The sequence below is a fragment of the Trichoplusia ni genome, chromosome 26 (genome assembly GCF_003590095.1).
Source record: "Trichoplusia ni isolate ovarian cell line Hi5 chromosome 26, tn1, whole genome shotgun sequence".
Taxonomy (NCBI): Eukaryota; Metazoa; Arthropoda; class Insecta; order Lepidoptera; family Noctuidae; genus Trichoplusia; species Trichoplusia ni.
In genome coordinates, this window is record NC_039503.1 from 793,803 (window position 1) to 809,364 (window position 15,562).

The 15,562-nt window shown below is 34.1% G+C and overlaps 1 protein-coding gene across 5 annotated transcripts in view; it reads right to left on the reverse strand.

Moving 5' to 3' along the window:
• The window catches only part of LOC113505570 (heterogeneous nuclear ribonucleoprotein L), a 396,434-nt gene that overhangs the window by 29,909 nt on the left and 350,963 nt on the right, over positions 1 to 15,562 (reverse strand). For all 5 annotated transcript variants that reach the window (XM_026888355.1, XM_026888354.1, XM_026888353.1 and 2 more), the window contains exon 5: positions 14,828 to 14,879. In XM_026888355.1, the coding sequence (XP_026744156.1) occupies positions 14,828 to 14,879 (52 nt within the window). The remainder of the gene's footprint in view (positions 1 to 14,827; positions 14,880 to 15,562) is intronic.

Here is a 15,562-nt window from a genome sequence, read left to right on the forward strand (position 1 = left end):
CCAAATGTGGGTACTTGGATACAGCTGGTCGCCTTTACCGACTTGTAACAACGTAAGAAAAAAGCTATAAGTAAGTCGGGTAGACAGAATTATGTGATGGCGAAATACAAACCCCTATGAGGTTAAATTGTTACAGAATAAACTTTTGAAATGAAAATCATCTCTCTTAGATGTTCATATCATCAAACGAAATTAAAAACATAATAATCAAACAAAGTGAGTTACCACCAATAGAATAATATAAAATACAGTCATAATATAATCACCTATGACTAAAAAACGTTACATAATTACCAGAGATATAAAATACAAAAGCCCCAAGTTGGGCGCCAATACGCTTTGATACTTTAGCTTGGTTCGCAGAAATATTTAACTAAAAGGGGTACCTTTCCTGCCTTTGTTTGTATATGTATAAAATATGAGTTAATTACCTTGTTGTGAAATAAACATTGACTGTATTGTTATGTAATTTCGGTTTGTTCCTATTTGCTGTTTTACAGGAGTCATTCATTAAATATTAATAAGGGAATTCTGTTAAACTTCTAAACTTTTCATGGTATGACGTGGATATTTTGGTCGACGAATAAGGCAAGTAGAATTTAAGTAATCTCTTTTGTTTTACGAGGGTAGCTTAATACAATAACCATTACTATGCAAACTATATTTATTTGAAGTCGAACATATTTGTTAGTTTTTTTTTTTAGAAAAGTGTTCAATTTATAATGAAAGACTTACTACAAAGCATTTTTTTCGGTTATGGCTTCCTCCACGCTGACAAAGGAGGTAATGCCTTTTTTAAATTTCTTTGTAATTTAATTTCACGAATAGGAAGCCATAAGGTCAACAAAGCATTTGATTTTAATAAATTCAGGAACAACTAAATTTAAGTTTCTAAGCTTAAAATAACGCAATGAGCGCAAAAGGTTGCGATACCCAACTCCACACAGCACTATAAATTAATTACAATCAATTTACGGAACAAATCGGCAGCGGTGTACTCTAAAACAACAAAGGGTGTTCTATATATAATTGAATAAAATATGGAGGGTAGTCGGAGTCAATACCGACCTCAGGCGGTCGCGTCATGAATACTAACGGAGGTGACACACTGACGTACAGGATAGATAGCAAGATGCACAACATAAAAAAAATGTCCTCATACGATCAGTAGGTAAAGACGGCAACCGATTTTGATTTTTAGTTCGAGGTAACTGGTTTCTTGCTGCACCGGATTTTCATGTTATTAAAAGGCAATAGTTGCGTCTCGGAGGAGCTCGTGGCTAAGCTATAACCGCAGTGAGGAGCGCGTGGCTAAGCTATAACCGCATAAGTGATTCGATCACAGGTTAAGATATGCTTGACGCGGTTGGTCCGTAGATGGGTGACCATCTTTGTCATAACGAGTTCCTCCGTGTTTCGGAAGGCACGTTAAATTGTGGGTCCCGGCTGTTATTCCTACATCTTTGACAGTCGTTACAGGTAGTCAGAAGCTTGAAAAAGTCTGACAGCCAGTCTAACCAAGGGGTATCGTGTTGCCCCGGTAACTGGGTTAAGGAGGTCAGATAGGCAGTCGCTCCTTGTAAAACACTGGTACTTAGCTGAAACCGGTTGGACTGGTAGCCGACCCCAACATAGTTGGGAATAGGCTAGGCCAATGATGATGAGTTGCGTCTCGGTATTCTAGTTAATAGATAATTCAATTACTTATGATTATAGGAAGCGCTAAACTATGAAAATAAAAATCTTTCTGTTTGCTCTGTCATGTGACTCAAACTTGTAATCTGCTTGCTTTAGAGCGATACGATTTGAAAGTATGATTGCCAAATGTCAAAAAGTATTCATTTATTTATTTGACACTCGTTAAGCAATGTCAACTACATACTATAAATTAAAGTAGCTTAAGTATACATGAAATTTCAAATTCACTATAACTTAAGTGCAGTTTTACAGGAGCCAATATCTTAAGAACACAAGTTTCGTCGTTAATTTTAATCCGACTAATAAACATTTATCTTACTGAACTTTCGAACTTGGCGTATGGATATTTATCGGTATCTTTGGCACACGGTATCTATAAGAAAATTCATGTTCCACGCCACTAATTTAAGAAAAGGCATAAAACATAAAATTGGCACGAGAGATGATTTATTGAGAATTCCTTAAAATATTGTAAGTTATGTTTTCTTCGCTGTGTTAAAATGGAAAAAATGGATCGTAGACAAAGAAATATACAAGTACTTAACTTTAAATCTTGAATGTAATGTGTACTGGGTGTCTTAGTGCATGTCACTTGAATGTTTATGAAGCCCTTCGCGACGCAATGATAAAATTCCTAAATGCTTAGTCACATCACAATATTGAGGTTTTCGTTTAACTACTACTGGCGCCCAATATGGGACAGACATTTTCAGCGATTGCACCGATTAGTATTCAAATTTACGCAGCTGTGTGTTCAGTAAAATTCTCAAGTGTTACGTATATAGGAATACATGTTTAGTGTGCCCCAATTTAGGCTTTATTACATTTGGGCAAAACGTACACCGTTAAATTTCTATCAAATTACCATCCATTTAAACTTGATTCGTAATTATGTACCTATTTTCGGACGAGGTTTGGTTCGTAACATTATTTAAAAAACATATGAAAATGGTAATTTTAATGACAAGTTTCACTTAAGAACACGAGCTATTTTGCTTCAAGTTATATATAGTCGTCAGCTGAATTCGTTAAATCTGGACCCCGAACTGTGGATTCGTGGTCCAAGTCTTAACGAAGCAGATGCCTCAACATGCTGTTTAAGAGAACAGTTGCAGTACAGCTTAAGAAAAAGTTCCAAATCCATCTACGAAATGACGTCGATATCTCCCACTTGGCATTGCTCTTGAAACCCATTATCCCGAAAGAATAACGCATATCTTGATTAAACAAATGCGGAGAACATATTTTACATACTATGTAGGTTGTCTTGCTTACGAATTACATGTTTTGTGTAAGATATATATGTGAATAGTAAAAGACAGTTTTGGGTTTGGACCGAAATTTGATTATTTCGTTTTGTTAAGTATTTTTTAGAGAGAATCAGAATGAGGAAGGAATATTATATTTAGGGGAGAAAATTTTTCTATTATAGAACTTGTATCTGTTTTGTGCGTCATAGAAAATGTTAGGACAAATTATTGTATCTTATTACACATCTCCTATTACGAAGGGAATCGTCTAACCGATGACAAGGAAATTAATAGGTGTAGGAAATGCACAAATTTAGTTTTTAGATAACCTTTTCACATAAACTAAAAAAGGACCTATAGTCCTAGTTCAGTTATTATATACAGTTATACCGAATAGAGAATAGGAAGCCCTTTACGCTGAAATGGGACCGAAGAAAATCTAGCATTAAATAAATCCCAACTAATTCCTTAATTTATCCAAGTAAGTAACATTAGTTGAGCAAATCACAAGCCAAATAGAGGCAACATTGATACAGCTAACAAAACAATTGTACCCTCACATTCATAAAAAGCCGACAAACGAGAATCCCCACTCACTAGGGTCCTAGTGACGTCATTACAGTGACGTAATGACCGTTACGCCGTTGACGATTCGTCACAATAAGGCCAGATATTGGTCGTGCAATTTCCTCGTCAACCCGGCCTTAGTTGTGTGGTCTCCTGTTAAGATCTCTTTGAAATGGAGACTATTCATTGGGCCTGCATTCAATGGGTTGCTGCCAGCTGCAGAGTAATGGGCGTGTTTATGATAACTGTGATGTATTCCAGGCATATAAAACAGATTTTAGATAATTATTTCAAAGTTTCAACCTTTGAAAATACTGTGTTTGATTTTTGTTTTCTGAATCTTTTCAGCTTGCATCAAGATTTATTTGTATCCAAACATCAATAATACAGAAAAAAGTATCGTCAACTAATTCATTACTTACCTATACATATAGGTCAGAAGCCCCATAAAACATTAAAGTTTACACATTACCATACATATAAAATCACCAAACAGGTAAAGTGAATCTGCCAAGAATTGTGACCAAAGTATGCACACCAATTGTGGAATTAAACCTTTGTACACGATGCAATGCAAGTATCCAATATACGACAACTTTATGTCTTTAAACGACTCTTAGAGGTTTTCACAGAGGCACGAATCAAAAGTTCAATCGTCGGATATTAGCAAGTAGCGTTGCTTTATGTACGAAGGGGTTTAGGTCATGTTGGAATATATCCAAAATGACCGGCAAATATACAGTTATGTTTACAGGATCATCTTGTCCAGATAACGTGAAATACTGCCCAAGTATTTTGGTATGTGATCGGGAAAAATACTTTTAAGAGCTTTAAAGAGAGATTTTAAGTCATTTTCTTAAAAGTCGACGCAATAATGTTAGTGTCTGATCGCTATACATATAAATGTGCGTGTCTGTCAGTTGCACTAGTATCGTATTTCTTCAAAAACTGAACTGATTTGGATGGATGCTTAATTGTTTTTTGAAACATTGAAATAACATCAAGAAGTTAGCAAATTGAAATAGAAAAATCGGCCTGAATGGAATATTTTATGATTATTTAAATTTAGATATAACTTGTTCTAAAAACCTCTAGATCGATTTATTAACAATAATGTAGTTGCTTTTCTCTGCTTCAAACTGTGCAGTGTTTCAGGAACAATTTAAATTTCCAACATCGTGCATAAATTTCGCTAACTACTTACTGGTAATTAATCATTTGGTAACACAGCAGTTTCTTGGTAGTTTTAAGGAGCTCAAGCAATGCAGCTGATAAATTACGAGAACTTCTTGATTTGAAACATATTTCGATCAGTTTCTCAAGAAATTAATTAATTATATTTTTGAACCTTATATTTCTGGGCAAAGTAAGCCAAAAATGAAATAAAATGTAGCGTGGATTTTGTTTTGGAAAACTGATGACTTAATTTATTTTGCTAGTTGCTCGAAAAGTCAGACATAGGGAACCGAATTTCCATTAGCTCAAAGGATTTTCACTATTTACTAGTATTCGGGCATATTCGGTAAACAACAAAAATATCTGCGTAAAAGAGGCTTTCACTAAACGAAAATTCGGAGGAAAGACTTGTAATTCCCAAATATATGTGTTACCAAACTTAGTTAGATAACATCTGCATATATATCGCGTAGCTATTGAATACTAATACCAATCTATCTGATCTCAGGAATATGTTACTTGACTCCTCCTTTCTTGAGTCACTCCATGCCTCTAAGGCCTTGTACCATGAGATCTTGAATGACTATCGCTTTTGTGGAATCAAGATAAAGGTCCACACTGAATATAATGGAACACCGCTTTCTCTGTGGTTTCTCTCACGGTCTTCGTTTCAAGTTCGTGGTACGGGGGCTGATCATGTGAATATAAGATAGCGAATTCCCCGAGGAGGTAGGATGTTTAGTCTAAATTTAGATAGGCTTGTAAATTGAGAACATGTTGCAGTTCGATAGAATTTAGGCTCCGAACATACATATACTCTGTGAGAGACTACCAGGTGTTGTAGAGCTTAGTTATTGATGTTGCCATCGTGAAATAAATTATGATAAAGTTTAAGACGCATTTGTAAAGAATACAAATAGAAACACAGTTAAAGCATAAAAAATATACAAAGTTAAATGCTTGTCTGATACAAACCACGGCTGGAGATAACTGGATTTGATTAAATTTGGACGAAGGTACTATTCCTTTAACAATCGACAGTTACGTGATTTTCTTTCACGTATCAATTCTATAACGGCATTGCTCAATAGAAATGACTGAATTCTAGATAACGAAATTGTTAAAACTAAAAAGCAATTCCCCACGAGAGCGATTATCGTCTAGTACTAACAGAATCGCGTACAGTTGCAACTTTGTACTTTCAATCGACACTAACAATAGATGAGCTTCGCGTGACTATCGACCATATTGCATTTGTTCCCGATGGTCAAAAAGTTATAAATAGAGCTTATGTTGTTGTGTCACTGTTAAAATATATTGAAGAGATAAAGGAAGAAAGCTGGATTTGTGGGGTAGTTTGATTAAAAGGATGTAATTTTTCTTCAAAACTTCAGTATTTTAATTATTTTCAAGCAAAAACAGACAAATTTTAAGAAAGATAGGTATCATAAGATAGAAAAGTCTTGCAAGGAATCAATCGATTTTGAGCTATTACCTTCCATCGGTCTCAGGCTTAAAAAATATTTCAAAAATACATCGTTTTTAGATTCGGAGTCAGAAAATGCCAATAAAGACGCGTGAGTAAGCCGTTGTATCATTTAGGTATTATCTTCCTCATGACTGTGACTATGAAAAGGCCTTAATCAAGTTTACAATTTTCGTAAGTTCTTAAACAATTATTATCTCAGCTGGGATATCTAATTTCCTAGGTACATACATAGGTACAATCATAACAGGTCTTGGCAAGCAGTCGTGTTTACCCTCCGGAGTACGGGATGAGCGATCAAAATATTTGTGCAGCACTCGGCTATGCCTGGATTTATTGTGTTATACGTTTATTCGTAAATATTCGTGTACTATTTAGATGGAATGCCTAGTATTAATAAAGATTTAGTTTTGGTTGAAATGTTGGACTGATGTCAGACATCGAAACTATCAGGTCTGCTTGATCTGAACGAGTGACTGATTGAAACTGTTTGAAATGACTTTCTTGAATGAATATAGGCGACAATCAAAATGGTCACAAGTTGTGTTCCTTCAAAGCCATATTTTGTAACACCAGATGTACGGGATATAATATAAGGAAGAACGCAGTAAGCATTAGGGGAAAACATAGAAAATCTTTTACAAGTGAAATATCATACTACCCTCATCCTCATACATGATATACAAAATAACTATCTACCCACCCACAACGCGCTCACTTCTTACGTTGCGTAATTTTCCATATAATTCTCTTTATTCTTGCGCTAAGTTCATTCATAAGAGCAAAATGCTACCTTAACAGTCTCGCAGACATTTTCCCGCGTCTCACAATATATAATTTCAAAAGTTCATTTTAATATTATCCGAAGAAAAGAGTTCAAGTTGTGCAGTTCATAATTTATATCTTAAGAAAGAAATGGAAGAAAGACGGGATAATTATTTAAGTTGAAATTAAACTTAATATTGCGATTCTTTTATGCACTGACTTGAGACGGTTGTTTCTGGAACGAAAGAACATTTTATTACTGTCTTTTCATTTTGAAGTATATTTCAGACTTATAAATGTACATCATTGCAGTCCTTCTACTTTCTCCATTACGAATTTTAATAAAAAAAGAATAGTTTTGAAGTCCCTCCTTGGGCGCCAAAATTCCGAGAACAAAATCTACAATCAACATTGTTGGGGTTTATCACTCAAGCAGTGCTTTGCGTTTATTGGAGCGGAGCTAGTTTCAGCAAAATAGCTGTACATGCAACATTGTATTACTGAAATGACAGCAATAACGACTGGTGATGAAGATTCTCCACTATTCTCGTATCTTGAGCTATTACGAGTGTTGGGATGCAAGGGTAATTTATGAGGGTAGTTATGTTAGGAATATACCGACACTTTTCCGCACATTTTATTTGAACACTTGCTTGGAGCTACAGACAACATAAGACTTTTCAAAAATTTCAGTTGACAAACTGTGGCACAAATTTATTTTATACCACAATTATCAGGCTTGAAAAAGTGGTTGACACTCATTAGCAGTAAATGATGTCATAAACAATAATGCTAGTTTAAAGACACTAATAAATACTAGAGTAACAGATGAATAACGACCCATTGATCAAGACCCACGTTGGGCTCCAATTTCAGCACGGCAATAAACCGGTGCATTAGATTCGTTCGAGTGAGGGTAGTTCCAGCAAACCAGCTATACATAAGACAATGTATTACTGGAATGACTGGTCTAACGACCCGAGAGGGGCTTCTTCCCGTGCGTCGAGCCAAGCCCGACTTAAGAGACGTCCACACTGCACGCTAAGATGAAAAGCGAAAGTTATATTACTCTGGATATCTTACAAATAAATTGTATATCTTTCAATGGTCCGTGACGTGACTAGGGTAACATTAGTAGCAGAAGTTAATTTATTGCAAAAGGGAAACTGAAAGAAAATTATACCAAACGAAATTGAGCAAAAGGTATAACAATAATTAAACTCAACTGTAATTAAAGTGAATATGTAATCAACATTATTTCTGTAAGCTGAATTCAACATTTCACTAAAGATCATAGTCGGATCAGCTTATTCAGGAAAAATAGTAAGACTAATATGAAATTTAGTTCAGTATTTTATATTTTAGAAATTCTTATTTATCTCAACGCTCTTCGAGAAAATCTAGCAGCAAACTTTAAATCTTATCGTCAGTGTGTCTCAGCCGTATTCAGCAAAGTTCTTTGTCTCATAAAATGAGAGCAGGTATATCACCAACTCGGCTAGATTTTTATTACTTGGAAAATAGCTTCTCGACGTCATAATATTAAAAATCTCCGATAATGTTCAAGTTTCAGTTTTGAACTAAGTTTTACGTCTAACTATTATAAACTATGCATAAACTATTATATAACGAACTGTTCATCATCTCATAGAATATCTCAAAATACAGATTATCAATTTGAAATAAAGATAAAAATAACATTTTGGTACAGAAAATTTCTTCACCTCAAAAATCGCAAAGAACCAAAAAAGATTACATGAAAACAAAAACACAAGTGGAGCGCAACATAAAAAACCTCCTTGAATAGAAACTAATTAAGAAATCACCATACACATGGCAGCATAATGCAATCAGTTCACGCTGAGAACCTAATGCAATTCTCAGGAACTAACAGGATTCCTTTTGCACGAGCAAACGAACTGGATATAGAACTAGCCACGTTTGTACACATCTATTTCTACCTAGCAAATAAAGTTGAAAAGAAAACAGGACGAAAATAGGGTAGATTGGAGCTCGTGAGATTGGCTCTTAATTTGTAGAGTGGAAAATGCGGAAATAGAACTGCTGTGGCTTGTGTAAATCAGAAGCTTATTAGAATTTCTTTGTGTATAGATGCTTTATGTTTTATATTTAGAAAATGCATTTAAAATCAATTCAATTAATTAATTAGCTTAACAATTCTGTTAACTTTGAGTTGCAGATTAAATAATAATCAAATGCGACAAATGATTACGATATTTTTCCCCGTTTTTATACACTCATTCTCCTTCTTTTCGAAAGGCCATTACTAAATCTCTAATTCAGCGCTAATAAGAACTCATCACCTACATCTATTCTTTCAACACAAATATTCTCTTTTCTAAAAAGAAAGGGTTACTAAAATCAAATCGTTTTAATCTAAATCAGTCTACCTGAAGCCAGATCTAAATTCGTATAACCAGATAAGAATAGGATTAGCATACCACAGTCCGATGGAGGGCCGACCGCTCGATAAGTGCTTTAGAATCACGGGAGCGAAAATTTATGGTAAATGCATCTCCATTTGGCATTCGACTTTTTTTAGACTTACGTATGCCAATGGGACTGAAAACCTTAGCTTTGATAGAAGATTTAAGTGCATAGATAAGTCGAGAATGATTATGAAAGCTTTTGGTGATGGGTTTAAAAAGCTTCTAAGATTGAGTGAATCAATTTCATTGATAATGAGATGGGGGTTTGTTATTTGGAATTGGCCGATAGTACTTCATATAAATGATTAATTTAGTCTTTATAACAAGTCGTTCATCGAGTTGGACGATTTCTAAGTTCTTCTAAGATTTATGATGGTAAACCTTGTGTCTTAAGGCTTAGATCTTGTTTTAGATCTATATTGAACATTTTTCAATTTACTTGTGACATGCATATAAGCAGGAATACAGAGGTGGAACTATTCAAAATATAACAGTTGAATTTTACAAAAAAAAATACTTCCTTAGAAAACTAAAAAATCTGCCTCCACAGCTTCAAAACCGAGTCAATTATCTGGACGTATAATATTGGTTGAGTACACAGATCCTAATTACTTCATCAAATCTTAATTGAATCTTTTTTGCACTCAAAGCAATTCAGACAAAACTGAGTGAAACCGTTAACTTTTGAACTATCCAATGATTAATGGGGAAGTTACTAGGACAAGTATTTGCGAACGATTTTCCAGAGAGGGTATGATTAATTTGTTTATTTTCAAGTACCCACCTGCTCAAAGAGGTTCCATTGATTGGTTTTACTTTGGAGAGCTGATGAGGTAATGTGTACTTAGGTATGTTTGGGAGAGTACTGTGTTGAGCAGTGGGGTACAAGGATAGGGTGAGATAATCTGTTTATTGTATTTTGTCACATTTGTCAGTCTTTCATTTGAAAGCAAGATGTGTGGACGGTATAAGTTAACATTTTGTTCGAACCAGGATAAGAATGATAGCGCAAAAAAAGAAATCTATGCTAAAATCTATATATATAGTAATTAATTCTGTAGTGGTCTATCATTATTTCTAGATGTCTTTTTTTGAGAACTCTGCTTTTTGTTCACTGTGAGAAGAAAATCATAAACAAGCTAAAAGCCAACAAGGTGCCAAGAAAGAGGAGACAGTTGTGTGGGTTGATATGTTCTAGAGATAAATATAATGATGATGTTTAAAAATATACTTGCAACTCAATAATTAAGTGGATTAGAAATATTCGGAAGTTTTGTATACCTAAGTGAATGACGTTGAATTAAAACTAAAGCATATACGGTATAGACAATATCTGCGATTCTCAGACCAAAGAGAAAATTCAAGTCTAAGGAATAAATTACTATTCCAATGTAAAACTAAAAAGAATGTAATGCTACAACAATCTCTTAGAAGAAAAAACACTTAATGACCTCCAACCAGACAATTCAAATTAGAAACACACAACTACAAAACCACTTACTTAAAAAAGCACACATTACTATCTTATAAAAGATACAATGAAACAGAGTAGAAAGTATTGACCTTTAGCAGTACGTTGGCGTAATTAATTTAAGTAAAAAACAAGAGGAATAATTAGGTGGGTATAATCTTCATAATCTCTACACCACATTTAGCCTTTCTTGCTTAAGCAACGCATTTGCCATCCAATCTCCACGTTTGTCGAGATAAGTTTCTATGAACCAGACAAGCCAAAAGGTTCAAGTTAAAAAATTGTCTAGCAATAGTGGTTACAGATAGAAGCTGCTGATTATTATCTAAAGAGTTTTGATACCTTAAGGCAACACAAGTTTTCGATAACCGATGAGTTTGGCTCGCAAATTATTGTCACTATATTATTAAAAAGTCAACGCGTGAAATGGCTACTTAAATGGCCATGTTTGTCCGAAGAACAATTTTAAATCATCAGTACTTGTGTTTTTTTTGGTACCATTATGAGGGTCCACTGCAGGGCAAGCTTTCTTTCTACGATATTACTTAAGTTCCAAGAATCTATCCCAGTAGTACCTTTTATATAAATCTTTATGTTGGTCGTACGTCGTGCAGCACGGGTCGCCGCGGGCGGACTCTTACTAAGCAAGGTGGCGATCGCAATTTCCTTAGCACACCGCTCTTGTCGTTAAGAAGGGGAAGTAGGGTATGTGTGATGGTTCATTTACATTCTAACGATATATGACTAGATATGGCTCAACGTGGTTAAAGTAAGGCGACTTCTGAGGGGTAATTGTTGTGACTAACAAGGAGAAAAGATAAAGTTAATTCTTGGCCGTTTTACTTTCTCAGTATTACCGGATGTGTATATTTATAGTAATATTAAGCTGGATGCTATTAACAGAATACAACAAACGTCATTTTGATTTAGCTGATTTAGCCATCACCAAAGACTTGGACTGCAAGGTTAGCCGGGTATTTGTATCGGGATGATAACTTGGTATAAAAAGTCATCTCATTAGTCCCTCAGTTAGATAATTGAAAAGTACAAGACACGTATTTTTTCCTTTTTCAGAAAAACTAGAATTGACAAAGATTAACTGCTTTAAAGTTTAGGAGAGGGGGCTTGTGACGTAACGATATGGTAAAATTTATACTCCATCGTGACGTCACGTGTAAGTTGTAATTTGGTCATTTATGTTTGCGGGACAAATTAAAAAATACGTATCCATTATTATACAAAAAAACTACAAGACGGACACTGCAAAAAATCTGTCATCATCCCTATTATCCAAGAATGCCTATTCCAATCTGGCTGCCTTTGTGCATGTGACTTAAATGTTTCTGAGACCCCCCGCAAGGAAAGCAATAGAATCCGAACTAAAGGCGTCGTTTAGAAAAAATATCACAAGACACGGGAAAAGAAGTAATATTCTTTTATTTATGAACAAAGACTTCTTTCCCAATCATATACAATGGTGGTCCAAAAGCTGAAATTTTGTAAGCTTAGGAAAAAGAAGGATAATTTTAAGATATTCTTAGATTTTAATTCCATTATCGACATCTCTATTTTATCCGTATCAGATATTATATTAGTAGCTTAAAAGCATTCACAATGCAATAGAACCTAACGGCTAAAGACTTAGCTGAGGAACGTTCAATTTATAAATAGTAAAATCGATTGCTACTTTCATAACCGAGAACTCATATTACTCGATTTCCAATATCGAAACGTTAATGATAGTTTCGCTAAATGATGTGAATGGAACATAACTTATGGACGGTAACGACACATTTGAACGTTTCTGTTTAATAGATGAGATGTCGTTATGTCTTCTGTAAGATGTTGGTAAAATCATTATAGAGAAATGGTCTTTTCACATACACATTGATATGCAAACTACGTTTCTCTAACAACACTTTTAATTTGGCTAGTGGTTTTATATTTTAGAAAATATAGCCACTATCTTCTTCCTCAAACATAAAAATCAAATTACAATCGCAACAAAGAAAATTTCTGCCAAGTTGTGGTAACAGAAAAAAATTCAAACTTTACAATTCCAAAATGGCGGCGTTCCATTCGAGTCCGTTACTTGTTGTTACTGAGAACTGGCGTTAACCGGATAAATCCGGTTCTTTAGCATATGAAAGGCGACTTTAAGACGTGGCAAACGCCTTTGTGAGACTTAAAGTTGGTTCCTTTAATATTAAAATGAAACAGGCATCCACTTTGATGGGGGAATATATTTTATGGTGGGGTAATTATTGCAATCGTAAATTTAAAAGTAATGGCCCTTGGAAATGGCTTAATGATTTAGTGGTTGGAAGATGATTGCCAAGATCGGGGCCAGTGTAGTAGGAGTCAATTATAAGGGTAGACAAATTGATATTGTGGTTTTCAATTAGAAAATTACGAGTAAAAGCCTGGGATGATTTGGAGTCGATTGAGATCGGCAGTGTGATATTTATAACAAACACAATATTCAAATTATTACTCCTTTACTGGCCTGGTCCCGAGAGGCTTTGTATTTTAAACTTAATATTATATTCCTTCACTTTTCATTTGTTTCCATTTTTATTATATTGTTTTTGATCTATGTTACATGATTTTTGTTCCACTACCGAGTAGAGTTTGTTGGACTTTCTTCGAGTCTGTTTTTAAGATCATAGATCAGGTCAATCACATAATAGCTTACACTATCCATAATAGCTCCATTTAGAACTAACGCCTCGAGCTTTTGGCAAGCCTTAACTTGGATCTAGTGCAAATCACTTTTACGTATAGTTAATGAGGCTTGGGGAAATTTATTCTGCTGTCATCTCAATGTTTAAAATGTGTTTCTCCTGAAAATTTGAGCCAAGCTTGTAGTAACTTAGTTGTAGTACAATTACGAGAATTATATATAGTAAAAGTCACTGAATTGAATAATTTTTCGTAAAAATGTTTTCCTATTATTACAGGGTCGATGTCTTGCTTATGATGATAATTTGTTTTGTATGTACCAATAAATTTTGAAAGTACGTATTTTTGCTTGTCTGGTTTGTGTCCTATATGCTTCATAACCGCCAATAAATGCTTTCTTTCTCTCTATAATTTCAATCTTAAGTATTTCAGTGTTCGGTGAAGTATTACAAAAACGGTACATACGGACATATTTGATGTATAGCGTCTGCAATTTCATCCTACGGTGAAATATTTGGTCCATAAGTAACCTAATCTTGTATGACCTACAGCGTAATGATATTTTTACTAGAAAATATATTTGTAAAGTTTTCAGCAATTTTAATATTGGTATATAAAGTAGAGTATTCATAACTTACCTTAGTTTCGATGTATGTGAGTTTGTATCATAATCTGAACTCAATATCTTAATTGTAAGATGTGAATAATCTTGTTTCGTGTTCTTGTCTTGGCAGCATCGCATATTATATTCTAATTAAAATAAAGTAAGCCCCAAACATGAAAACGTCAATTCATTTTAAGCAGTCGATTCTTATGCTATCGCATAAATTGAGAAGGAAACAGCCATTTTAAAGCTTATGATTGCGTTTCAATATTTGGGTTAGTAGTCTAGTTTTATAGTAATAGTTAGTTATAATGTGTAATGATGTATTAAATTCACTATTTGAGACATTTATGAAACTTTAATGCCAATAGTGCTAAGTATTGAAATAAAACATAACTTCGTTGCCAATATATAAAATGTTGGTTTAGGTGGATATTTCTTTTCATATAGTCCACAATTATTTTATTTAGCGTATAAAATTATTTTTTAATATTCGCAGCAAAAAAACAAGTGCTTCTTTATTCTTTGTCGAGTGCTTCGACTATTTAAAATAGTCGGCCTAATCATATGCTAATTTTTTCTAACAAAAATATTTTATATTAAAAAAAATGTGTGGCCCCGAATAAAGTTTTAAAGCACTATCGGCATTATAGTTAAATATAATAAAAAAACACTTACATGTGTAGTCCCAGCTATCCTGGTCATTTTTGAACACGTTCAATCTTTCAGGCTGCAACAAAAATGAATATGGTTCATTAATTGTTTGTTAAGTTCAATTTCTTATATTTCTAATACATACATTAACACTACCTATTAAATATAAAATGGAAAAAAAAATCCAACAAAATACTTAAAATTAACGAGGAAGAGATTTGTTTTTTAGAATCAAAATTACAAACTCAGAGTTAGTATATAAATAAAACCTATCACCACTGGAAAATTTATAGTTCTCTATTTTAAATCCCTAATAATATAAATGTGACTTTTTTGATGGTTTGTTTCCCGAGAAAAATCTTTAACCGATCGTCACGAAACTTTGCACACATATCCTTGGAGAGATAAGAAGTAACATAGGGTTTTTTTATCAATTAAAAAAAAAATAGGCTTATGTTTTACAGCGGTTTTCAAGGCGGGCGAAGCAACGGGCAAACGCTAGTAGAAAATAAATCCAGAACACAAGTTTACTATAAATTGAATCCATTGCCATTCAATATACAAACGAAACAATACCGACAATTTTCCAATCAGTTATTTCCGTGAGGATATAGAATTAACAAATCAATGGACCCATTGAATTGTAGAAAAAGTTGAAAGTTTTGTTAGCCTGCGGTCGCATGGATGGTTCTGCTTTTGAAACTGTCTATACATTTGTTGTATGGGGATATTTTTGTGGATTGATCTCTGTATTTCGCT